This window comes from Phyllobates terribilis, unplaced genomic scaffold, assembly GCF_046119375.1.
Source record: "Phyllobates terribilis strain yellow unplaced genomic scaffold, ASM4611937v1 Scaffold_2__4_contigs__length_985480577, whole genome shotgun sequence".
Lineage (NCBI taxonomy): Eukaryota > Metazoa > Chordata > Amphibia > Anura > Dendrobatidae > Phyllobates > Phyllobates terribilis.
Window position 1 is genome coordinate 489,366,906 of NW_027362762.1, and position 27,624 is coordinate 489,394,529.

The 27,624-nt window shown below is 44.6% G+C and overlaps 1 protein-coding gene across 2 annotated transcripts in view; it reads left to right on the plus strand.

Moving 5' to 3' along the window:
- The window catches only part of MANEAL (mannosidase endo-alpha like), a 62,995-nt gene extending 40,896 nt beyond the window's left edge, over positions 1–22,099 (plus strand). The window contains exons 1-5 of one of the 2 annotated variants that reach the window (XM_073665872.1): positions 9,891–9,911; positions 10,031–10,595; positions 10,688–10,797; positions 16,473–16,549; positions 20,712–22,099. In XM_073665872.1, coding sequence (XP_073521973.1) covers positions 10,121–10,595; positions 10,688–10,797; positions 16,473–16,549; positions 20,712–21,348 — 1,299 coding nt within the window. In that variant the 5' untranslated portion in view covers positions 9,891–9,911; positions 10,031–10,120 and the 3' untranslated portion in view covers positions 21,349–22,099. Of the gene's footprint in view, positions 1–9,890; positions 9,912–10,030; positions 10,596–10,687; positions 10,798–16,472; positions 16,550–20,711 lie in introns of those variants that run through there. The other variant, XM_073665871.1, reaches the window with a different exon arrangement.
- The last annotated feature ends 5,525 nt before the right edge of the window (positions 22,100–27,624 follow it).

The following is a 27,624-nucleotide window of genomic DNA, read 5'->3' on the forward strand; positions in this document are numbered from 1 at the left end:
GTGCATCGGTCAACTATACAACGCACTTTGCACAAGGAGAAGCTGTATGGGAGAGTGATGCGAAAGAAGCCGTTTCTGCAAGTACGCACAAACAGAGTCGGCTGAGGTATGCAAAAGCACATTTGAAGAAGCCTATTTCTTTTTGGAAGAAGGTCCTGTGGACTGATGAAACCAAGATTGAGTTGTTTGGTCATACAAAAAGGCGTTATGCATGGTGGCAAAAAAACACAGCATTCCAAGAAAAACACTTGCTACCCACAGTAAAATTTGGTGGAGGTTCCATCATGCTTTAGGGCTGTGTGGTCAATGCCGGCACTGGGAATCTTGTTAAAGTTGAGGGACGCATGGATTCCACTCAGTATCAGCAGATTCTTGGCAATAGTGTTCAAGAATCAGTGATAAAGTTGAAGTTACGCAGGGGATGGATCTTTCAGCAAGACAATGATCCAAAACACCGCTCCAAATCTACTCAGGCATTCATGCAGAGGAACAATTACAATGTTCTGGAATGGCCATCCCAGTCCCCAGACCTGAATATCATTGAACATCTGTGGGATCATTTGAAGAGGCTGTCCATGCTCGGCGACCATCAAACTTAACTGAACTGGAATTGTTTTGTAAAGAGGAATGGTCAAAAATACCTTCATCCAGGATCCAGGAACTCATTAAAAGCTACAGGAAGCGACTAGAGGCTGTTATTTTTGCAAAAGGAGGATCTACTAAATATTAATGTCACTTTTCTGGTGAGGTGCCCATACTTATGCACCTGTCAAATTTTGTTTGAATGCAGATTGCACATTTTCTGTTAGTACAATAAACCTTATTTCAAGGCAGAAACATTACTGTGTCCAACAGTTATTACATATATCAAACTGAAATAGCTGTTGCAAAAACACCAATTTTTATAAAACATTAAGCTTAAGATTAATAGGGGTGCCCAAACTTTTTCATATGACTGTATATAGTTTTAGAGGATATAAAATACTATAGAAGGTTTATTAATCAAAATAATACATTTACCAAGGTATGGAAATTGATTAAAAGGAATTAAACTTTCTGCGGAAACCCTGACATCCTTACTAATCCTTTTTTCAAATTTTCCCTGTCTGTTATCTATTATTACAATTACCACTTTATGAGGCCAGCAGCACTCATAAAACGTTAATTTTTAGCTCAGGATTATACAGTTATTCTAACACGGATTTTCAAAGTAGGTACACCAGCCTCATCAGGTCTAAGAGATCTGCATAATTTATGCAGTTTGCACTGTGTAATCTGGTGGCTAATCCGCTTTAATGCTCAACCAGTCCTATGTTCTGAATAAAATTTGTTGGCGGATTTGTGTCATGCTAAGTGTCTTTAATCAGCTTGACTCCCTATTGATTTAAAGACCTTAAGTGTGTTGCCTTCATGAGATTCTGCTTCCATGAGACCTTCTCCATATGTTGCCATCATGAGAAACTGTATTATCCCCTAGAGTTTCAAAAGACTAGTGAGAAAAAACCCTCTGTGCCTCCGCATTGAATAACTTGTAATAGCTCATGATGTTTTACCATTTAGCACAAGGAAATGTTCTTGTTCCAATTGATCTATTGTACAAAAAATCTAAATAAGGTTTTGTAAACCGACGTTTTTCAGGTTAAAGCGATTTTCACATCTGCATTGGAGGCTCTGACAGATTTTGACAAAAATACAGGACAGAATAGAGCAGCTTGCTGTGCTACTTTTTGTACACTGTGTTCCAAATTATTATGCAAATAATATTTTCTCAGATTTTCCCAAATTACCTATATGAATTGCAGTCATTGTAATTTTCCAGTCAAATAACTATTAGAGTACAATTGAAAGGTTTTTGTACAAACTGCCTATGATAACAGTATATTCTTAAAAAAATAAAACACTCAAACTGCACTCAAAATGCATGTTCCAAATTATTATGCACAGCAGAGTTTTCAACCTTTTCATTTTAATAAAGAACAAAAAATGGTCATTTTTGAAATTATAAGCATTAGCAGGTTATTACAAACTGAAATCAAACAGTTTTCAACTCAAAACTTTATTCTAGGTGATGTTACATTTTCACATAGGACCCCTTGTTCGAAAGGAGCTTCTGAACTCTCTCGTCCATTGAATTAGTCAGGTTTCGGATGGTTTCTGCTTCAATTGTTTTGCATGAGGACAGAATACCCTCCCAGAGCTGTTGCTTAGATGTGAACTGCCTCCCACCATCATAGACACTCCTTTTGATGATGCTCCAGAGGTTCTCAATGGGGTTGAGGTCAGGGGAGCATGGGTGCCACACCATAAGTTTGTCCCCTTTTATGCCCATAGCAGCCAGAGATGCAGATGTTTTATGTGCAGCATGAGACGGGGAATGCTATTGAATAGGGGACACTAGACCATACACCAAAAAATTAATATACACTGCTCAAAAAAATAAAGGGAACACTTAAACACCAGAATATAACTCCAAGTAAATCAAACTTCCGTGAAATCAAACTGTCCACTTAGGAAGCAACACTGATTGACAATCTATTTCACATGCTGTTGTGCAAATGGAATAGACAATAAATGGAAATTATTGGCAATTATCAAGACATCCTCAATAAAGGAGTGGTTCTGCAGGTGGGGACCACAGACCACATCTCAGTACCAATGCTTTCTAGCTGATGTTTTGGTCACTTTTGAATGTTGGTTGTGCTTTCACACTCGTGGTAGCATGAGACGGACTCTACAACCCACAGAAGTTGCTCAGGTAGCGCAGCTCATCCAGGATGGCACATCAATGCGAGCTGTGGCAAAAAGGTTTGCTGTGTCTGTCAGCATAGTGTCCAGAGGCTGGAGGCGCTACCAGGAGACTGGCCAGTACACCAGGAGATGTGGAGGGGGCCGTAGGAGGGCAGCAACCCAGCAGCAGCACCGCTACCTCCGTCTTTGTGCAAAGAGGAACAGGAGGAGCACTGCCAGAGCCCTGCAAAGTGACCTCGAGCAGGCCACAAATGTGCATGTGTCTGCACAAACAGTTAGAAACAGACTCCATGAGGGTGGTATGAGGGCCCGACGTCCACAGATGGGGGTTGTGCTCACAGCCCAACACCATGCAGCAGGGGCGGACACAGACTGTAGTGGGCCCCTGTGCAAGAAATTTTGGGGGGCCCCCCCTGCCCTTCATAAGGCAACAAAGTTATGTAAACATAACCCCCCATGTGCATCTCTCACCCCCCCCATGTGCAGCTCTCACCCCCCGTGCATCTCTCATCCCCCCCATGTGCATCTCTCATCCCCCCCATGTGCATCTCTCATCCCCCCATGTGCATCTCTCACCCCCCCATGTGCATCTCTCACCCCCCCATGTGCATCTCTCACCCCCCCATGTGCATCTCTCACCCCCCCATGTGCATCTCTCACCCCCCCATGTGCATCTCTCATCCCCCCCCGTGCATCTCTGATTCCCCCCACTCCTAGTTAATTAATTGTATTTAAAAAAAATAAAACTTGTTATACTTACCCCCATGCAATCCCTGTAGAATCCTGGCGCTCGTCCACGTCGCTGCCACCAGGTTCTCCTGACGTTCGGCCATGTGACGGCGCCACATACATAGCCATCAGCTTTTGTTTTGGCCAAAAGATTTTTAAAGCCGCCACCACGATAAGGTAGACTCTTCTGGGCGGGCCCTACTCTAACCTATTAAAATTTTCTTAAAATATCCAATACTCTTTTTAGATATATTTTTATTTAGTTTTCTTTAAGGGAATGTGTCATATACATTTTTTTTTTAAATGACCAATAATACCACATACAGGGAATACCGCCACACCATGACCAGACCACATATTACCACAACATAGTGACCGAATAATACCACACAGAAGGGAGAAAAACTGCCACACCATGACCAGACCACATATTACCACTACATTACTAATATTACCACCACATTACTAATATTACCATAAGTGTCATTATACACGGGAGCTCTATACATGGTATGTATAACGTAAGTGTCCAGGTAATCTAGTGATCACCAGTGAAATTATACACAGGAGCTCTGTATATAGTGTCAGTGTACAGGTAATACAGTGATCACCAGTGACATTATACACAGGAGCTCTGTATATAGTGTACAGGTAATACAGTGATCATCAGTGACATTATACACAGGAGCTCTGTATATAGTGTCAGTGTACAGGTAATACAGTGATCACCAGTGACATTATACACAGGAGCTCTGTATATAGTGTCAGTGTACAGGTAATGCAGTGATCACCAGTGACATTATACACAGTGTACATGTAATAGACTGACTCACCGGTGACGTCTCTAGGTGAAGTCCTTCATCTTCGCTTTTCTCCTTCATCCAGCACAGACCGCCATCACGTCTTCCAGCCAGGACTCGTCTCTGCATAAAATAACACAGTTATCTAGAGCACATTCCCCAACTTCTACATTACGCAGCTGAATACAGACATGCATCCACCATCAATATATGGTTAGTTATTATGCAACCTACCATTCCAAATATAAATTGTAATCCACCACTGTGCCCCCATTAACTGTAAATAGGCACTTAATATATAATTTAATTAGAACCTCTACTCTTTCCGCCAATTTGTTACCAGTCACACTCCTGCATCCGCAACGCCCCCTACTCTATACTTCCTGCTCCCCGCATTCAATATTTACATGCACCCCCTGCCCCAATTCATTATATCATGTCCGTGCTCTCCCCACCCCATCATCATTTATCATTTACTCTCCCCCACCCCACATTCGTTATGTGCAGCTCATTATCCCCCTACTCCCAATTCCCCCATGTGCAGCTCTCAAACCCCCCCATGTGCAGCTCTCATCCCCCCCATGTGCACATCTCTCACCCCCTCCCCCACATGTGCCCCTCTCTCATCCACCTCCCCCACATGTGCCCCTCTCTCATCCCCCTCCACCACATGTGCACCTCTCTCATCCCCCTCCACCACATGTGCACCTCTCACATCCCCACCCACATGTGCATCTCCCATCTCCCCCCCCCCACACACATGTGCATCTCCCATCCCCCCCCCACACACACATGTGCATCTCCCATCTCCCCCCCCCACACACATGTGCATCTCCCATCTCCCCCCCCCCACACACACATGTGCATCTCCCATCTCCCCCCCCACACATGTGCATCTCCCATCTCCCCCCACACACACATGTGCATCTCCCATCCCCCCCCCCACACACACACATGTGCATCTCCCCCCCCACACACACACATGTGCATCTCCCATCTCCCCCCCACACACACACACACATGTGCATCTCCCATCTCCCCCCCCCACACACACACACATGTGCATCTCCCCCCCCACACACACACACACACACGTGCATCTCCCATCTCTCCACTCCTAGTTAATTGTATTTAAAAAAAAAAAAAAACTTGTTATACTTACCCCCATGCGATCCCTGCAGAATCCTGGCGCTCGTCCAAATCGCTGACAGCAGGTTCTCCTGACTTCCGGCCATGTGACGGCACCGTCACATGACCGGAAGTCAGGGGAATCATGAAGGCGCTGCTGCAACAGCGCAGCTCAGCGCTGAAATGTCCCAGACCCGGCGCATAGCATGGGGCCGGGGGCCCCATGAGGAGAGAGACGCACAAGAGGGGGGCCCCCGAGGGGGCCCCTACCGGCCGGGCCCCATACTGGAGTCAGGGCAGTCATGCCCTGATGGCGGCCCTGCTGGAGGGGCCCCCTCTCCCTCGGGGCCCCCGTTCAATGAACCGGCTGCACGGGCGGTAGTTCCGCCCCTGCCATGCAGGACGCTTGGCATTTGCCACAGAACACCAGGATGGGCAAAGTGGCCACTGGCGCCCTGTGCTCTTCACAGATGAAAGCAAGTTCACACTGAGCACATGTGACAGAGTCTGGAGACGCCGTGGAGAGCTATCTGCTGCCTGCAACATCCTTCAGCATGACCGGTTTGGCAGTGGGCCAGTAATGGTGTGGGATGGCATTTCTTTGGAGGGCCGCACAGCCCTCCATGTGCTCGCCAGAGGTAGCCTGACTGCCATTAGGTACCGATGTGAGATCCTCAGACCCCTTTTGAGACCATATGCTGGTGCGGTTGGCCCGGAGTTCCTCCTAATGCAGGACAATACCAGACCTCATGTGGCTGGAGTGTGTCAGCAGTTCCTGCAAGATGAAGGCATTGAAGTTATGGACTGGCCTGTCCATTCCCCAGACCTGAATCTGATTGAGCACATCTGGGACATCATGTCTCGCTCCATCCACCAATGTCACGTTGCACCACAGACTGTCCAGGAGTAGGTGGATGCTTTAGTCCAGGTCTGGGAGGAGATCCCACAGGAGACCATCCGCAACCTCATCAGGAGCATGCCCAGGCGTTGTAGGGAGGTCATACAGGCACATGGAGGCCACACACAATACTGAGCCTCATTTTGACTTGTTTTAATGGCATTACATTAAAGTTGGATCAGCCTGTAGTGTGTTTTTCCACTTTAATTTTGGGGGTGACTCCAAATCCAGGCCTCCATTGGTTAATAAATTTGATTTCCATTGATGATTTTTGTGTGATTTTGTTGTCAGCACATTCAACTTTGTACAGAACAAAGTATTCAATGAGAATATTTCATTCATTCAGATCTAGGATGTGTTATTTGAGTGTTCCCTTTATTTTTTTGAGCAGTGTATTAAGTCTCCAGAGTAAGTATAATAGAGTGGCACAGTCAATAGGTACATATGTATAGAGAGACAATAATAAATATATAAAAACAACACCCAGACCATATAAATCAAGGCTACCAATTTAGCAAGATGAATGCTCTATACCCTTAGTCAAAAAAAATATCATCCACAAGTAATAGGAGACCTAAGGGTGGCGAAACGTGCGTCGGGTGAGGGGCACGTTGACCATTGCACAGCCCACATCCTTGTGGTGACAGGTAATATGTTTATAGGCATTTCGTTCACTTGTCATTGATCTCTACCTGGGGCTATGGTTACCATGTCGTATTGTTCTTCCTAAGTATAGAGGCATGGTATACTGACAAGGTTAATTTTGAATGCCGACCCTTAGGTCTCCTATGACTTGTGGATGATATTTTTTTGACTAAGGGTATGGAGCATTCATCTTGCTAAATTGGTAGCCTTGATTTATATGGTCTGGGTGTTGGTTTTATATATTTATTATTGTCTCTCTATACATATGTACCTATGTGCCACTCTATTATATTTACTCTGAAGACTTAATATATACATTTTTTGGTGTATGGTCTAGCATCTCCTATTCAATAGTATTCTGCTTTTTTAATCATTTTTTAATCATGATGTTTAATAAAAATTATTGATTTTATTTGAAATTTATATATACTAGATGGAGGCCTGATGGCCTGATGCTATCGCATCGGGGGGGGGGGTAATATCATGATGGGGGCAGGCTTTGCAGCGTTGAGAATCTCTCCCCCCCATGTGCTCACCCACCTATCCACTCTGTCTTTCCCTCATGTGCTGACTTCTTCCGTCTGTGCTCTCTTCTTTGACCTGTCTACCCCATGTGCTATCCCCCTTGTCAGCTGTCTCTCTCCTTCCTGTGCTGTGTTCTCCCCTCATGTGCTGTCCCGTTTGAGCTGTCTCCCCCCTGTGCTCTGTCTCTCTCCCCCCTGTGCGCTTTCTCTCTCCCCCATCTGCTATCTTCTCCTCTCATGTGATCTCTTCACGTCACTTGGGTGTCCCAATATGGCGGTCGACGAACTTCCGCCTCTTGGAATTCTGGGATCCGGACACGTCTGGATGGAACAGGATGTGAAGACATTACAAGGTAAGTATATAGTAGAAAGTAGTGAAATCTGTTCGACAGGTATGATTTATACAGGAGCTAAGTTCCCCATATGAATGTGTAGGTGGTATAATTTGAGCTTTGGGAGTGACAGAGGGCCTTTTAATACATTTTTCATGTTGAACTGTATGCACAATACAATAGTGGCTGCAGAGCCAAATAAAAGGGTTTTTTGTTGTTGTTTTTGTTTAATTTCTGCTCTCCGCTGCTAAGACATTGGCAATGTATTAAGGGGCGTGTACTTCATCCAAATATGATGCTAACCAATCATAAGCAACATCATACAGGGGGAAGAAGTACATGCCACAGTGAAAGCAATCTGATAACACCCACTTGGACTTAACAAAAGTGGGTGCACTGCAGAGGCGAGATTTAAAAATAAACCAAAAAAACAGTTTTATTCTGCTCTGCAGTCAATATTACATTGTATGTCCAATTCAACATAAAATATTTGGTGAAAGGTCCTCTTTAAGCCCATGGTTTGGCTGCTGAATCAGCGAGCACAGAATTGGGTGCTTGAGGACAATTGTCAGGGAAATATATTAAGGCATTTGCAATATTTTTTGTCCTCAAAGTTACAAAAATTGTTCTAAAACTAATTTTTTGCCAAAAATTTTGACTTTTTACTATTTTTTGTCTCCATTAAATTGAAGCTATTAAAATAAGGTTTACACCATATTTATACAGGGTAGGGGAGTTAAGTATGTTCTACAAACACGCTGCTAGGTTCAGATAGGGCAAAACGGGTTTCATAAATTTGTTGGAATCCTGGGGGAACCATTACTCAGGGCGACCATGGGATGCAGCTTCTCTCAGGCACACGATAGATTCAGTTGCTGACCAGACACATCTGACAAGAGTCTTTTTCAACAGTTTAACAGTGGAATTAGCGGAATTTAATCTGAAGCACGGGCAGTGCAATTCAGGGATATTACAGCAACAATTTTCATTACAGTACAGTTTCATAAAGCAGGCACAGTAACGTCAGTCTCTTCAGTAGCATAATTCAGCACAGATTACATCTCTTATCAGCACACTTCTATGCGTAAACAGCAGGCTTTTCCTTCACAAGAACTCACTAGTACACAGCATTCTTTATCCTGCATGGAGATGGAGGGGGAGGGTTTGATGAGGGAGATGATCCCTGTGACTCAATTCCTTCCAGTCCTTATCTTCCTGCCCGATAATACTCTGCACTGTTAGTTCATGGAGTTTATCTGACATGTGTTTAGTTTCTCTCCTGATCTGAATCCTGTTCAGTTGCCTTCTGTCAGATCCAGATAACACACCACCTTTCTCTTCGGCTTCAGACAGACTACAATAATAAGTTTCCCAAAATCCCCCTGGGGCTCTGCTAAAACTCTCCCTGTCTCCTGTGACTGTGTTAACCCCTCTAGTTGCTGGATGCTTCTGAAGCACAACACTTCCTGTCTCCTGTGCTTGTGTTATTTGTCACAGTTGCTGGATGCTTTGGAAGCAACAGCAATACTTCTGCATGTCACATATGGATAATCAGGTCTAGACAAAAGTGTTATACTTAAAGATGCTCAGATTTATCAAACATTATGTGACACTTTTGCACAAATAACGGCAATGCAGCCACAAGTAAAAGTGACTTGATTACCCTCACCCCTTCCAGAAATTAATTATGCAGCACATTTGGTAGACAATAAAGCACGAAATTGAAGCCACATATACCAGTTAGTAGGAAAATCTTTTGTCTATCTAAAAGATCAATTATAATGTTATATCTTATAGTGCCAAAATATACTCTTCATTAACTTTAGATTCTAACTTTTTTTCCTTATAGTGTAATGTGTGCTTGAGTAATGACATGTCCACAAAGAAGGTGGTTTTCTGCATAGGAGCAAGATCAGATAAGTGATCGGGACCGAGCAATGGGATCTTCTTATGGTCAGACCATTATTAAGTATATGGCTGCTGTAGAGGTTTTGTCACATGGACATCATAGAGGGGAGTCCTCACACAGTAAGCCCCTCTCAGAGCCAGATTGGAGCTGATTGACAGGTTTAGAGCTTCCATCTTCTCATAACAAGGGGTTGTCTAGGTAAGGTTATGAAATACTACAGTAATTTGTTGCATAGAAGCCTCTTATAACATTGTAATGTTTATTATATTTTGGGTTCCTAAATTGTGTGACCAATTATGTTACTATTTCTATTATAGATCTGTCTCCACAGAAGTTGATGGGGTAATATCAACTTGATATTGAAAGAAGGACATTCTGGGGCTCATTGATCAGAACACTTGTCTGAGATGGCAAGGCTTCGACGGAAAGCATGCATTGCTCTTTTCCTTTTCACTCTTTTCATTTTCGGAACTATGATGGGCTTGCGAACTTTGAAGCCCACGGATGGCTTTTCTGACCTGGCTCCTGGCCTAGAACTTATGCCCTTTGGAGAACAATCAGAGAAACGGTCTGTATCTAGTGATGCTATTTCCCAGCCACAAGGTACTGCGAATGCAGCGGAGCTAACAAAAGTGTACTATGATCTTCATGTTTTCTACTACATGTGGTACGGAAATCCAAAGTTTGATAAAAACTATATCCACTGGGATCATGTGATGGTGCCTCATTGGGACCCAAAAATATCAGCAAGTTATCCAAAAGGCAGACACAGTCCCCCTGAGGACATCGGATCCAGTTTTTACCCTGAGTTAGGACCCTACAGTTCAAAAGACTCAGAGGTCCTCGAAGAACACATGAGGCAGCTGAGGGCAGCTGCTATAGGTAAGCTGAGGAAGTATATTCCTTTTAATAAATCAATAATAGGAAACCGATGTTACCAATAAAAACTTAACTACATAATTGTTGTGTCACAGGAGTATTAGTACTGTCGTGGTACCCGCCTGGTACAGCAGATGAGAATGGGGAAGCAGTGGAGAACTTGGCACCCTTGGTTCTGGATGCTGCCCACAGATATGAAATTAAGGTAACAGATATGTTACTCATTTATTAGGCTAGAGTGGGATGACTTTATGCAGTGTACACTTGATTTTAATGGAAGTTAACAATAAGAAAACCAAACCATTAAACAGATCCACACGTTTACAGAAACTATACAAAATGAATACATTTCTTTTATAGATGCGTAAAAAGCAGCCATAAATATAAGCATGAGGAATAAAGCATATCCTGTCTCCTGATTTTACAATACAAATTGTATACATTATTAAATAGATCTCCTAGACCTGATAAGGCTGGTGTATTTACAGTGCCTTGAAAAAGTATTCATACCCTTTGAACTTTTCCACATTTTTTCGAGTTATACCTACAAATTTAAATGTATTCTATTGGTATTTCATTTGATATACCAATACAAAGTAGCAAGTGTAGCACCCTGAGGATTCGGCTGCTACAGGGGTATTGCACCTCAGCCAGAGGTGTGATATTCCACTCCCGGGTAAGGATGGAGTGTGGAACTGAGCTCAGTTAGCTGCATGCACTACACACATCCCATTTCCGAGGAACAGACCGATGGTACTCCCACTAGAGAAATGTGCAGGTACGACAGTGTCTGTTCCTGGCTGGAGTGGGAGGGGGGTGGAACATCCCAGTAGTGTAGGGGCAGATAGGGGGAGCAGCCTGGGTAAAGTTAGGAGCTCATTGGGTGCTGGTCACCTGAGCTCACACATAGAGGGAGTATATAAGGTGGGCACCATCTTAGATCAGGGTCTTTGCAGAGGAGTCTTTTGCAGAAGGCTGGTCAGTCAGTGAGACATCAGTCTTTTGCAGAGCAGTGGAGGAAAGCAGAGGAGCAGAGCAGCCCCAAGGCCAAGAGTGAGAGAGGAGAAAGAAAGACCCAGAGGGGGAGAAAGAAGGAACTCTGAGAGCCCAAACTAAATCAAAGGGTGAAGAGTTGGCAACAGGGTACCGGATCCCAAGCTGGCAGAGGCTACAGCACACCTTAGCCAGGAACCGGAGGCCGTGGGCAGAATCTGCCACGGCCACCCACTATATCCACCCGGAAGGCAGACCACGCATAGGGTCAGGGAACCCAGAGACAAGGGTTTACCACCAAGAGGCCCGAGGGAGCCGGACATAGGTGGATCCCTGGTGGGGAAGGCCAGAGACGAGGACAGGACAGAAAGGGAGCTCAGAACCACGCTCCAGAACTACTTGGGGGTTGGCCGAGTCCAGGACCTGGTGGACGCAGCGCGGCTCGGGTGGTCACTCAAGGCCGGAGTGACCGGTACAAGAACAGCAGTAAGTAAAGAACCCTGAACTGCACAACCCGACTCTGACTCTCATTACCATCTTCACTGCACTTCCACAACCACCATCCTCTGCACCTGACCCCCTGAGGCTATACCCCTCCCGTTGGGGGTTATTCTACCTGGGCTGCACAAACACCATCAGCCTCAGCGGACCCTGCTGCAGCGGCGGCCGTAGTGACCGCAATTCAACGGGTGGCGTAGTCGACATAAAGAACTTTAGTAACATCAGTAAGGACTGCCACACACTGAGCTTGACACCCTGGGCACGGACCGGGTCACAGCCACTCGGAGACTACAACCCCCATCTGATCCGGCTCCGGGTATCCCCAAACAACACTGGCCCAGGGGGCGCGTCACAAGTACTTGTTGCGTAAAGGAAATTATACATATTTTTCTAAATATTTAAAAAATATAAATCTGAAAATTGTGACGTTCATTTGTGTTCAGCCCCCTCAGTCAATACTTTGTAGGACCACCTTTCATTTCAATTACTGCTGCAAGTCTTTTGGGGTATGTCTCTACCAGCTTTGCACATCTACAGGCCGATATTTTGGCCCATTCTTCTTTGAAAATTAGCTCTAGCTCAGTGAGATTGGATGGGGAGCGTCTGTGAGCAGCATTTTTAAGGTCACGACATTGACTGGGCCATTCAAACACATGAATATGCTTTGATTTAAACCATTTCATTGTAACTCTGGCAGTATGTTTAAGGTCATTATCCTGCTGGAAGGTGATCCTACTCCCCATTCTCAAGTCTTCTACAGCCTCTAACAGGTTTTCCTCCTGGATTGCTCTGTATTTAGTTCCATCCATCTTCCCATCAACTCTGATCAGCTTCCCTGTCTCTGCTGAAGAAAAGCATCCCCACAGCATGATGCTGCCACCACCATGTTTGTCAGTAGGGATGGTGTTTCCAGGGTGATCTGCAGTGTTAGTTTTCTGCCACACATAGCGTTTTGCATTTAGCCCAAAAAGTTCTACTTTGGTCTCATCTGACCAGAGCACCTTCTTTCACATGCTAGCTGTGTCCCCCACGATGGCCTTTTGCAAATGGGACTTCTTATGGCTTTCTTTCAAAAATGGCTTTCTTCTTGCCACTCTTCAATAAAGGCCAGAATTATGTACTATATGACTAATAGTTGTCCTGTGGACAGATTCTCCCACCTGAGCTGTGGATCTCTGCAGATTCTCCATAGTGTCCATGGGCCTCTTGGCTGCTTCTCTAATTAGTGCTCTCTTTGCTTGGGATGTAAGTTTATGTGGACGGCCATGTCTTGGTAGGCTTGCAGTTGTGCCATACTACTTCCATTTTTTGGATGATGGATTGAATACTGCTCTGTGAGGTTCTCAGAACTTGGGCTATATTTTTTATAACCTAACCCTGCTTTACTTTTCTCTACAACTTTATCAATGACCTGTCTAGTATGTTCCTTGGTTTTCATGATGCTGTTTGATTCCTAATGTTCTCAAACAAACCTTTGAGACCTTCCCAGAACAGCTGTAGCTTTACTGAAAATAAATTACACATGTGATTTCTGGAGGCAATTGGTCATTTTTAAAATAATTAGAAAATCATGTACCATATCCTTTACACTTCACAAATAATTGCTACTTTGTGTTGGTATATCACATAAAATCCCAATAAAATGCATTTAAGTTTTGGGTGTAACATGAAAAAATGTGGAAAAGTTCATGGGGTATGAATACTTTTTCAAGGCACTGTAACTACGGAAAATACATATATATATATAGCCTATAAACACAGGGGCGGAACTACCGCCCGTGCAGCCGGTTCATTGAACGGGGGCCCCGAGGGAGAGGGGGCCCCTCCAGCAGGGCCGCCATCAGGGCATGACTGTCCTGACTCCAGTATGGGGCCCGGCCGGTAGGGGCCCCCTCGGAGCCCCGTTGGGGCCCCCCCTCTTGTGCGTCTCTCTCCTCATGGGGCCCCCGGCCCCATGCTAAGCGCCGGGTCCGGGACGTCTCAGCGCTGCGCTGCGATGCTGCGGCAGCGCCTTCATGATTCCCCTGACTTCCGGTCATGTGACGGCGCCGTCACATGGCCGGAAGTCAGGAGAACCTGGTGTCAGCGATTTGGACGAGCGCCAGGATTCTGCAGGGATCGCATGGGGGTAAGTATAACAAGTTTTATTTTTTTTAAATACAATTAACTAGGAGTGGGGGGGATGAGAGATGCACTATGGGGGGGGGATGAGAGATGCACTATGGGGGGGGATGAGAGATGCACTATGGGGGGGGGGATGAGAGATGCACTATGGGGGGGGGGGGTGAGAGATGCACTATGGGGGGGGATGAGAGATGCACTATGGGGGGGGATGAGAGATGCACTATGGGGGGGGATGAGAGATGCACTATGGGGGGGGGATGAGAGATGCACTATGGGGGGGGATGAGAGATGCACTATGGGGGGGGGGATGAGAGATGCACTATGGGGGGGGGGGGATGAGAGATGCACTATGGGGGGGGATGAGAGATGCACTATGGGGGGGGATGAGAGATGCACTATGGGGGGAGATGAGAGATGCACTATGGGGGGAGATGAGAGATGCACTATGGGGGGAGATGAGAGATGCACTATGGGGGGAGATGAGAGATGCACTATGGGGGGAGATGAGAGATGCACTATGGGGGGAGATGAGAGATGCACTATGGGGGGAGATGAGAGATGCACTATGGGGGGGGATGAGAGATGCACTATGGTGGGGGGGGTGAGAGATGCACTATGGGGGGGGATGAGAGATGCACTATGGGGGGAGATGAGAGATGCACTATGGTGGGGGGGTGAGAGATGCACTATGGTGGGGGGGGTGAGAGATGCACTATGGGGGGGGATGAGAGATGCACTATGGGGGGAGATGAGAGATGCACTATGGGGGGAGATGAGAGATGCACTATGGGGGGGGATGATAGATGCACTATGGTGGGGGGGATGAGAGATGCACTATGGTGGGGGGGATGAGAGATGCACTATGGTGGGGGGGATGAGAGATGCATTATGGTGGGGGGGATGAGAGATGCACTATGGTGGGAGGGGATGAGAGATGCACTATGGTGGGAGGGGATGAGAGATGCACTATGGTGGGGGGGGGGATGAGAGATGCACTATGGGGGGGGTGAGAGATGGACTACGGTGGGGGGATGAGAGATGCACTATGGTGGGGGGATGAGAGATGCACTATGGGGGGAGATGAGAGATGCACATGTGGGGGGGGAGATGAGGGATGCACTATGGTGGGGGGGTGAGAGATGCACTATGGTGGGGGGGGATGAGAGATGCACTATGGTGGGGGGGGTGAGAGATGCACTATGGGGGGGATGAGAGATGCACTATGGTGGGGGGGATGAGAGATGCACTATGGTGGGGGGGATGAGAGATGCACTATGGTGGGGGGGATGAGAGATGCACTATGGGGGGGGATGAGAGATGCACTATGGGGGGGGGATGAGAGATGCACTATGGGGGGGGTGAGAGATGCACATGGGGGGATGAGAGATGCACATGGGGGGGTGAGAGATGCACATGGGGGGGATGAGAGATGCACATGGGGGGGATGAGAGATGCACATGGGGGGGATGAGAGATGCACATGGGGGGATGAGAGATGCACATGGGGGGATGAAAGATGCACGGGGGGGGTGAGAGATGCACGGGGGGGGTGAGAGATGCACGGTGGGGTGAGATGCACGGTGGGGTGAGCTGCACATGGGGGGGTTATGTTTACATAACTTTGTTGCCTTATGAAGAGCAGGGGGGGGCCCCCAAAAATTTCTTGCACAGGGGCCCACTACAGTCTGTGTCCGCCCCTGTATAAACATGAAACATAATAAGGGTATATTAAAATGTAGAATTTATTAATTAATACATTTTATATTTTAATATACCCTGATTATGTGTCATGTTTATAGGCTACATTCTCTGGTGGACACATAACACTTGTTTAATTTTGCTGTTCTGTTATTAATGCTGAAAATGCATGTCAGAAATGGCTTTATAATCTTGAAAAAAAATAAGCATTTTATGAGTCCATGATAATAATTTTCCCTGCTCATTTTAATATTAGGCAGTGAAATTTCCAAAAAGTAGCCATTTTAACATGGATTTTCAACGTAAGTACACCTGCCTCATATTTTCTAAGAGATCAATTTAACAATGTATTGTGAAATCTGGTGACAGAAGCGCTGCACATGATGAATGATTTTGTGGTCACCACCAATATTATCAGTTACTTTTGTCTGTGCATGTTTGCTGTAATTATGGTGCGACTGATAAAATGTGACATTTTCACAGACACAAAGCTGGCATCCAAGTGACAGATGTGAATACTGTAATGTATCCTCAAAATAAAATTTGTATTTTCTATGTATTGTAGGTTGCGTTTCATATCCAGCCATACAAGGGACGTGATGACCGCACACTTCATGAAAACATTAAATACATCATTGATAAGTATGTATTTGATTACCGTTATTTTTTGAGTCCTGGAAGCTTGTTAGGGGAAATTTTCAGCTGATACATGGTGGCTGAACTACGGGCAGCAGGAAAAGGAGACCGACTCCTGCGTCAGAGACCGACTCCTGCATTCTAAACATCTATACTTTACTCTGAAACACTGGAGTGATTCAGAGAGAAAACAATGAAAGCCCGGCTGGGGATGAGATGACTAGTTCAAATGGGCAGGTCCTGCCAGCTTCTCCCCACCTCCTCAACAAGACTGACTGGTCTCTACCTATACACACATAAGGCGAGACTTGTCAGTTTAGCTGAGCCGGTGCGGAGAACCTGGCAGGACCTGCCTCTCGGACTAGTCCCCTTTTCCCCATCCATGCTTTCAATTATGTTCTTATCTGAAATGATGTAGTATGTCAGTGTACAATAGATGTCTGCAATGCAGGAGCCCGTCTTTGAATCATGCTGGTACGGGCAGCATGTATCAACTGACTACGACCCTTAATACTGTAGCATTTCTACTTTTATTTTAAATTTCTCAATGTGTTTCATAGTAAATAACCACCTAAAAATAATTTAAAGGGATTTTACACTACTGGACAACATCTACTTAATCGATCCAGGACCCCAATTAAAATATAAACAATAGATGCTTACTAGTGATGAACGAGCACTAAATTGCTCGGGTGCTCGTTGCTCGGGTCGAGCACATTGGAATACTCAGATGCTCCACCCGAGCAACGAGCCCAATGTAAGTCTATGGGAAACTCGAGCATTTTTCTGGCGGTCCCCCCCGGCATTCTGCAGAAGGTGAAAAATTGCCCAAATTGATGGGAACAGTGCTCAATTAAAGGTCAGGCAGGCAGAATATATAGGCAGGCAGGGTATATAGGAGGGTGCATGAAAAACATAGCAGGGCACTTGGAACACACTAGTGCCCTCCGATTTTCATGCACCCGTCTCTTTAAAAAAGCCGGCCGGCAATTCATCAGCGGCATACACCGGTACCCGACAATTTAGAACAGAAAGAATAGAGCATCACACATAGATTAGATAGATAGAAACATGTCAGTCACATATACAATAAGTACAGTGACAGTTTTGGTTACTGTACTTGTCATTTAGTGTTAAAATAAAGGATTTATTAAAAAAAAATTAGCGTGGGGTTCACCGTAATTTTAGTCTCTAGCGGAGGTTAAGCAGACGGCTGGGGCAGATGTTTGAAGCCTGGGAAGGGGGTAATACCCACGGAGCTTCCCAGGCTACTAATATCAGCCCCCAGCTGAATACCTAGCCTTTACTAGCTATTAAAATGGGGGACCCCAAAAAAATGACGTGGGGTCCCCAGTATTTTAATAGCTAGCAAAGGCTAGGCAGACAGCTGGGGGCTGATATTAATAGCCCAGGAAGGGTGCCATGAATATTGTCCCCCTCCCAGGCTAGAAACACCAGCCGTCAGCCGCCCCAGAAATGGCGCATCCATAGGGTGCGCCAATTCTGGCACTTAGCCTCGCTCTTCCCACTGCCCTGTAGCTGTGGCTGGGGTTGATGTCAGCTTATAATGCCAGCTGACATCAAGCCCAGGTTAGTAATGGAGAGGCGTCTATAAGACACCCCCATTACTAACCCCATAGTCAAAGTTACCAAAAAACACAAACACCCAGAATAAAGTCCTTTAATTGAAATAAAGACACAATTCTTTATTGTTCTAAGTGAAACCATACTTACCATCACACCCATTCCAGCTGAAGCCAACGATCTCCTGCAATAAAAGTAAAATAATAAACCAACCTCATCCTTACCTTTCCATGGTTCCCAGGACAGCTTCAGCTCTGCTACATTGACATGACAGGCTGGATCGCAGCAGAACGCTGCCATCCAGCTTGCCATGCCACAGACACTGAGAAGCTCCTCAGTGAAGCTCCTCGGTGTCTGGCTGTGACGGCATCCAGATGAGCCGAGTTCATGTCCAATGAACTCAGCTCACCTCATGCACGTCACTGACAGAGTGGGAGAATTCTCCTGCGTATGTGGTGCCGGCAAATGATGTCACCGCTTGAGCAGGAGTATTCTCCCATGCTGGGATGGCATTGAGATGGCAGGCTGGATGGAAGCAGAACGCTGCCATCCAGCTTGTCATCCTTCAGAGACACTGCAGAGCACAAGCTAGGCAGAGCTTAACAGAAAGGGGGCGATGCCAGACATAGCTGACAAATTCATCATAATTTGTGCCGTGAAATGTATTAGCCTTAGTGCCCACGATGCAGAAATTTTCCTGAGTATGGCTGCGTGCCCACGATGCGTTTTTCATGCGTTTCCGCTGCGGAATTTCCGCAGCGGAAATGCATCAAAAACGCGTGGTAATCCGCACCCCATGGTCCCCAATGGCATTCCGCAATGTCAATGCACATGCTGCAGATTTTTCCGCAGCGTTTCTGCAGCGCTCATAAATCCGCAGCATGTTCATTAATTTTGCGGAAGCGCGGCGTAATCGCCGCCATTGACTTGCATTGAGACGCATATTCTTGCATATAGACGTATACATTTGTACTCACGGATTATATGCGTTTCAATGTGCGGATGGTACCCAGTTCTGGAGGAGAGGAGACTCTCATCCAGACCTGGGTACCATTGTACCTGTAAAAAAAAGAATAAAATAATAAATAAAGTTTATATTCACCTGTCCGGCGGCCCCTGCAGCGCTTACCTTCCAGGACCTGAGATGACGTCGCGGTCACATGTGACCGCAGGCTGTCTCGCGATATGCCGGCAACCCGGAAGGAACCAGGAAGGAGCGCGACAGCACACGTGGCAGCACACGCGGCGGGGGATCGGTAAGTATAGCTTTATTTTTTACGGTAACACTATATAAATCCATGCTGTTTGCATGGATTTATATAGTGTGACCTAGTTGTCAAGCACTTTGCAAGTGATGCTATCGCCTGGAAAGTGCTTGTAGTCCGCATGCGTAAACGCATGCATAAACGCATGTGAATACGCGTGTATTCTGCAGGAAAAACGCATGCACAATCTGCTTGCGTTTTTTCTGCCAGGGAGATGCAGAAACGCTGCAGAAATTTTCTGCTTCATTTCTGCATCGTGGGCACATAGCCTATTTCTGCATCTCCTTGGCAGAAAAATGCATGCGTTTTTTACATGCGTATTTGACGCGTATTTGCATGCGTATTGTATACGCAAATACTCATGCAGAAACGCACAAGAATTGGTCATGTCCGTATTTTTTCTGCGAGTAAAATCTGTGCAGAAAAAATCCTCCTGACCATGTGCACAGAACTTGCAGAATGTCATAGGAAGTCATGGGATAAGGTATGCAATGGATTTCTGGAGCGTTTACGCGCTGCAAATATGCACCAAAAACGCATTGTGGGCACACAGCCTTATAATCCCTGACCGGAGCACGTTTTGCTGCTGCATGTGAGCTGAAAGATGCTTCCTCAGATTAATTATCTGTCTATTTGTGTGCATGTTGTTTTTATCTCTGTATATAATCAGCTTGCAATAAATTATATTTATATTGAATATGTAAATATGTATATTTTTTGTGATTTATGGTTTTAAATCACAGGTTATGAAGATGAATTCTATGTAATAAAGTTCATTGTAGTGATCATTTTCCCCTTTACAGAACTGAAACCTAATTAAATTTGTCCCCCCCCCCCTCTCTCGTAATATGTAAAATAAATTGAAATATGTACATATACACAATTTGGAAATATAATGTATAAAAATGTATGTACTTATACGCAATTTAGAAATGATAATGTAAAGTAATATTAAAATAAAGCTTCAATTACAGAGCCACACCTGCAATTACAATGTTGATTAATAGCAACACCAAACTAGCGTTGCTAATGTACACATATAAAAAGAACAGGCGTAATACGGTTATATAGCGCCTCTAAGTACATTGTTTCCCATACACAATTTTTGTGTTCATATTCACCTGGTAAGGTCCATATTTTGATTTTCCTGTTTCACATTATTGATAACCTTCATATCTATTGATGTTGAGTGGCAGATTTGCTTGATGGAGCTACTGTACCATCATCATCACTACTAGTATAATGTACGTTTTTACAATACTATTTGCCATACTCTTGCATATCTTGTTAATTATGTAATATTCCTTTGTCCTTTTTAGCTTTGGAGCCCATGCAGCTTTTTACAGATATAAAACAAGTACTGGTAAAAGCCTTCCTTTCTTCTACATTTATGACTCTTATCTAACGCCACCTGAATCATGGGCTAACCTGCTGACAGTGACTGGCTCACATTCGATCCGTAACACCCCTTATGATGGAGTCTTTATTGGCCTGCTGGTAGAAGAAGGACACAAGCATGACATCCTTACAGCCGGCTATGATGGGATTTACACGTACTTTGCTTCTAATGGTTTCTCTTTTGGCTCATCGCACCAAAATTGGAAAATTATCAAAAGCTTTTGTGATACCAACAATCTCATGTTTGTACCAAGTGTTGGCCCTGGTTACATAGACACAAGCATCAGACCGTGGAACAATCACAACACCAGAAATCGAGTTAATGGAAAGTATTATGAAACAGCTCTTCAAGCAGCCCTCACTGTCCGACCAGAAATAGTCTCGATCACGTCTTTTAATGAATGGCATGAGGGTACCCAGATTGAGAAAGCAATTCCAAAGAAAACCGCCACTCGTCTGTATTTAGACTATTTGCCACACCAGCCCGATCTCTACCTTGTTCTTACAAGAAAATGGGCAGAACATTTCAACAAGGAGAAAGAACAATGGCTTATGTGAGCTCAAGGAATAACATTTTATAACTTCAAGTTGTACCAGAGTTGTGCCATTCACCGTACTCTGATGGAGCATGCATTTGTGGCTGGAGTGTGCTGGGACCCAAATCAATTAGTAGATTGAACGTAGGGTTTGTATGAAATTGTATTAAGAAAAAGTTTGCATTAAATAAACCTGTGAGAAAAATAGAAGGCTCCACAAGATTGTTATCTTAGCCTCGTAGTCTGTGTTCAATTTACAGCACTTCACAATGGAGATCTTAATCAATGAGCTGTCTGTCATCCCTTATAATTGTTCCACTATTTAGCTGTCAAAGGGATTTTTCATGTGTACAAAATTGATTAGATATTATTCTATTCAGATTAGGGCCATCAATACCAAATCAGTAGGGGTCAGATTTCCTATCACATAAATAAGAATGGGGTGCAATACTACGCACAGCCACTACTCAAAAAATGGAGCTGTACCTGGTAAACATGAAAGGGACAAAAAGCAGAACCACCACCCATTCAATCAACTGATTGGTCAAGTTTTGAGAATCAGAGCACCAAAGATCTGATTTTGATGGACCATTTGAAGGCAACATCTCTCATAATTAGATGAAACCATAATTGTACCATGCCATCACTTTGTGACTACATTTATTAACTTTTTTGTATTATTCCCCATAATACAAAAACTGGAATATCTTTTTTTACAAACACATGTGGATCTTTTTACTGCAAATTGTTTCTTTGTTTGTCATATGATTAGTTTGTAGGCTGATGACGAAAAAATAAATTATGTTTTCAAAGTTAAATATGTACTTCTTTAGAAGTATAGAATTAATATATATAATATTTTGAAGGGTTATTCTCAAGTTTTCTCTTGAGCAGCTCACAACTCTAATTCCTGGATTCTGGCAGTGTGAGCACTCTTTGAGTGACAGTTCTGGTGAGTAGCTGAGATGTAGTATTAGAACTATAAAGCTCAGCACAAGTTCTGCTATAACACATTCAACTATCAGTGGTTTGTTCTGGAGTTTACACTGTTATCACTATATTCACACATATAGAGATAACTGGACATTTGAAAAAGCACATAGCCAGTAAGAGTCGAGAGCCATGATTAGGAGACCTGTTCTAAAAGCAATGATACTATGGACATGTGGTTTTGCAAGATTTATAACAGCAACATGTCAGGAGCTGAGAGGGAAAGAGCTAAATGCAATATAGAAATCAATGGGCATGGGCTAGCGCTATGTGGCTAGTATGTTAGGAATTAACTTCTATCTTGGAATGTAACTGCTGCGCACACTCGGCCAGTGTCTGAGCAGACAGTAGTGACCAAGCTTCTTGGAAACCAGCTGTACACTGTGAAAGATAAAAGCTCTCACTGCAGGAGAATGTCAGCAGATAGAAAAAGCAAGGTAACTGCAAACTTGCTCATTTCCATGCTGTCTAATTAAAGCAATTTTATCATACCTAATAATGACCTTGTAGAGGGCATACAGAGTAGAATTTCAATATTTGCAGATGATATGAAACTCTGCAAGGTAGTCAACACAGAGGAGGATGATATAATATTACAGAGGGATTTATACAAGCTGGAGTCTTGGGTTGGAAAATGGCAATTAAAGTTTCATGTAGGTAAATTTATGGTCATGCACTTGGGCCGAGGAAATACAATGTACAATTATTTACTATAGGGTAAAACAAAAGGTACAACTGTCACTGAAAAAGACTTGGGCATATGGGTGGACAGCAAACTCAATGTTATGAACATGTACACACTCACACACGGGAAAAGCCGGATCTGCACACAACTGGTTCCTGTACAGACTAGAAAAGCCCCAGCCGCACACCTAAAAACACCACCTCGGACCTAACTCCCTAAAGGGCCGTCGAGGGGTTTCTTATACCTCCTGGGAAACCAGAGGGGAGGCTGCAACACACTGCCAGCAAGGGGAAAGAAGTGTGAAGAAGGATAGGAAAACCCAAAGTGAGAAACTAAGACACATTCAAATAGGTTAGAGATGGAAAGGTAAGGAGAACCAAAAATACAAGGAACAAGTATAACCTCCCAGAAACCCAAAAGTGCTAAAAGGAAAAGGTTCTGGGAGGGGAAGCAAACAGACTCCCTTCAAGAAAACTACTGAGGTTTACCAAGCAAGGTAAACCCCTTAGCTGAAGGGCTGGAACTCCTGAACACACATCCACCAAGGGGTATAGCCAGCAAGGAAGTGCAGTGAAGGGTGAAAATATAAAACCCCACCCAGAATGTGATAGGGTAGCCAAAAATGGGAAAATGAGAAACACCTGGAGAGGAGCAAACTAAAAAATGAAAACAAAGACAATAGAAACCATCAACATTTGGACAGGGAAGAAAGGGTAATAGCTCAGCAGACAGTGGAACCCACCAACCAGCAACAGGTCACCGGATCGCATCCCCAAACCGAGCAGTGATACTCAACTTTAGTGATCAATGTCAAGAAGTTGCTGCCAAGACAAATAAAATCTTGGGATGTATTAAAAGAGGCATAGATGCTCATGACAAGAACATAGTGTGGCCATACTGAAAAAACTGTACAATTTCGGGCTCTAGTGTAAAAGTCAGACATAGCTGAACAAGAGCAAGAACCACATAGGTTATTCAGGGAATGGATGGACTGCAATACAAAGACAGCTTATCAAACTTAGGGGTTATTCAGTTTGTAAAACTGAAAACTTAGAGGTGATCTTATTACAATGTACAAATATATAAGGGGACAGTACAGAGGTTTTTCAAATTAATTTTACACCAAAGCCTGTAACTGTGACAAGGGGGCATCCTCTACGTCTAGCGGAAAGAAGGTTTAATTATCATCAGATTCCTTACTGCAAGAGCAGTGAGACTTTGGATCTCTCTGCCTATGATGTCTTAATGGTTAATTGACTACAAAAGTAAAAGCATGGCATGGATGCCTTTGTTGAAAAATAGATTATTACAGGTTATGAGTACTAGATTCTGTAATGGAACATTGATCCAGGGAACCAGTCTGATTATCATGAGTCGTGAAGGAATTTTTCCCCTAATATGGGGCAATTGACATCTGCCTCGTGTTTTTTTTTTGCCTTTTTCTGGATCAATATGTTAGTCTATAGGTTGAACTCGATGGACTTATGTCTACGGTCAACCGAAAAACCTATGAAATAACTTGAGAATACCCCTTTAAGCACTCTTATTTCCAGGATACTTTATGCATGAAAAGGTGTAAACAGGCTTTATGGTAGTGCATGACAAAACAGTACAATGAACATGATTACATGCCTGCTAGGGCTTATAGTCTACAAGACAAAGGGTAAAGGCACAGAAGATGAGGGTGGACCCTCATATGGCAGGGTAGTGGCAGCAGTGTGAGGCTATGTGCCCACGATGCAGAAATGAAGCAGAAAATTTCTGCAGCATTTCTGCATCTCCCTGGCAGAAAAAACGCATGCAGATTGTGCATGCGTTTTTCCTGCCAAATACATGCGGATTTGAATCGTTCTTCACATCCATTTCCGCATGCAGGTTGACAAGCACTTTCCAGGCGATTTTAGCATCACTTGGAAAGTGCTTGTGACAACTTGGTCACACTATATAAATCCATGCAAACAGCATGGATTTATATAGTGTGACCGTAAGAATGTTTAAAAATAAAAAAATAAACCTATACTTACCCTCTGATGGCCCGGCGTGTGTTGCTGCGCTCGTTCCTGGCTGCCAGCTGATCGCGGGACACTGCACTGAAGGGCCTGCGGTCACATGACTGTGACGTCACCGAAGGTCCTTCAGTCCTGCCCGCAAGCACAGGGAAGGAGACCAGGGGCCATCAGAAGGTGAATATAAACTTTATTTTTTATTTTATTCTTTTTTTTACAGGTACAATGGTACCCAGGTCTGGATGAGAGTCTTCTCTCCTCCAGAACTGGGTACCATCCGCACATTGAAACGCATATAATCCGTGAGTACAAATGTATACGTCTATATGCAAGAATATGCGTCTCAATGCAAGTCAATGGCGGCGATTATGCCGCGCTTCCGCAAAATTAATGGACATGCTGCAGATTTTTGAGCGCATCATAAACGCTGCAGAAAAATCCACAGCATGGGCATAGAACTTGTGGAATCCCCTTGGGGACCATGGGGGGCTGATTACCTAGCGTTTAACAAGCGTTTACGCTGCGGAAATTCCGCAGCATATATGCTTGAAAAATGCTACGTGGGCACTTAGCCTTATTGTAGTTGTGGTCTTTGTAGAGAGATGGACAAGAGAGACTAAGTAACTGTAAGCAAACACCACCCCCTGCTGGAACAAACTGAAAATGAAAGTGAAACAAAGAATTGTGTTAGCAGGAACCAAATGATGTGTATCAGATTTGCAGGGAGTGAGACTTTTGTGTGATGGACCTGATCTTGTGACTCAGAGTTTCCTGGGTATAAAGGCCCTGTGTGCCAGACTGCAGGGGCTTTTGGCGCCAAGAGAGCGCAGGGTGCGGATGTGCACTGGAGAAGACACTGCAGCCAGAGATTTGGCACCAGGCTGCACAGAGTGGAGCAGATGTGCTCCAGAGGGACAAAAGAGCCCAGCACAACAGGCCCAAGCCGGAGGGCTGCGCTGCACCAGAGCTGAACATGGCCTGAGAGGCTCCACACTCTTCACAGAAGCCCCCCTGATCCCTGCGCATGTTGGTCAGAGTCAGGACCTGCGCCCCACACTGAGTAAGTTCCCGGGATCCGATGCCGCCTGCCAAGAGCCGAAGTCGGGACCCCCTTCCCCCAAGCGTGAGAGACTACCGTCGATGGTCAAGCCGAGAAGAGCTGAGAGAGGACTGCAACAGGAAAGATTCGCCAGCAGCAGCGGAGGAACCGCGCAAGTGAACAGAGCCGTCACTTACAACTCTCACCTATGGTACAGGGGACAGTTGGGATTAGGATCTCAGGTTGGGTGGGGGCCGGTTGATGCGTGGGAGGCTAAACGGGATCTGATAGACTTTATCTGGAAGAGACTTGCGGCCTAGCGGGAGGAACCGGTGACCCCCACTAGGGCCATATAATTCGAAAAAGAGAACTCACGTGGTGTCTCCCACGACTGGGTGCATCACACTGCTGCAAAGAACTGTACTGTTATTCACTGAAATATTTCTCATTGCTATTCCAAGTTGCTGTTTACCATGCAGTATGATTCTCCTCATCAATACGAATACGACTATACAAAATATGTCCAGTTTTTCTATTATTTTAGTGATGAAAAAAAATTAAAAGTTTTCAAAAAAACAATTTTGGGGATTGTGTCGCCATTTTCCGAGACCCGTAACTTTTTTATTTTTTAGCCGATGGAGCTGTGTGATGACTTATTTTTTGGGGGGGGCGAGACGACGTTTTTATTAGTACTATTTTGGGGCAGATGTGGATTTTTGATCGCTTTTCACAGTATTTTTTGTGGAATTGCGGCATTCTTGAAATTTTTCTATTTACGGTGTTTACAGATTGGATTGTTTTTATATTTTGATAGATCGGACATTTTTTTTTTAAACTTTTTATTGTTTTTGGGGCACTTGGAGATGCGATCATCGGATTGCTTCTGCTATATACAGCGATGTCACTGCATCGAAGCATGTAGCAGAAATCACGGCCCGGCCACAGGCAGGGTTTCAAAGGAGCTCCGTAATGATAGGCACAGAGGTCATCAGCTGATCCCCGGCTGTCGTGACAATTCATCGGCGACCCGCGATCACGTCACGCATTGATGGGTGGAGTTAATGACACACGCGCTCGTTGGCGTTTGTTAAATGCCGCTGTCAGAGATTGACAGCAGCATTTAACAAGTTAACAATTGCGAGTGGAGCACTGATCCACCCGTGATGGTTAGGGGCAGGTCCTGGCTGTAATACACAGCCATGACTTGCCGGGTATGGGGTGGGCTCACTGCGGGAACCCTCTCCATACACCAGCTTCCAACATGAGCCATGCATATACGGCGAATGTTGTGAATGGGTGAAAAAGCTCCATGGAACACTTCATGTGTCCTTGAGAGGCCTTCTCAAAGTAAAAAGTTTTAGATGCCAGACCCATGACTACTGATTACTAATAAGTCCTCATTTGGGGAAAGCAATTCTTCAGATGGGACAACCCCTTAAAGGTCGTGATCACACATAGTATATTTTGTGCTTTTTGAAGGGGCTACAATACAGCTCCCAGATAAACACGTTTTCTTTAGCATTAGGTTAATGAACATTCTGTTAGATAAAGAGTATATTTCAAATTTTTGTTTAACCC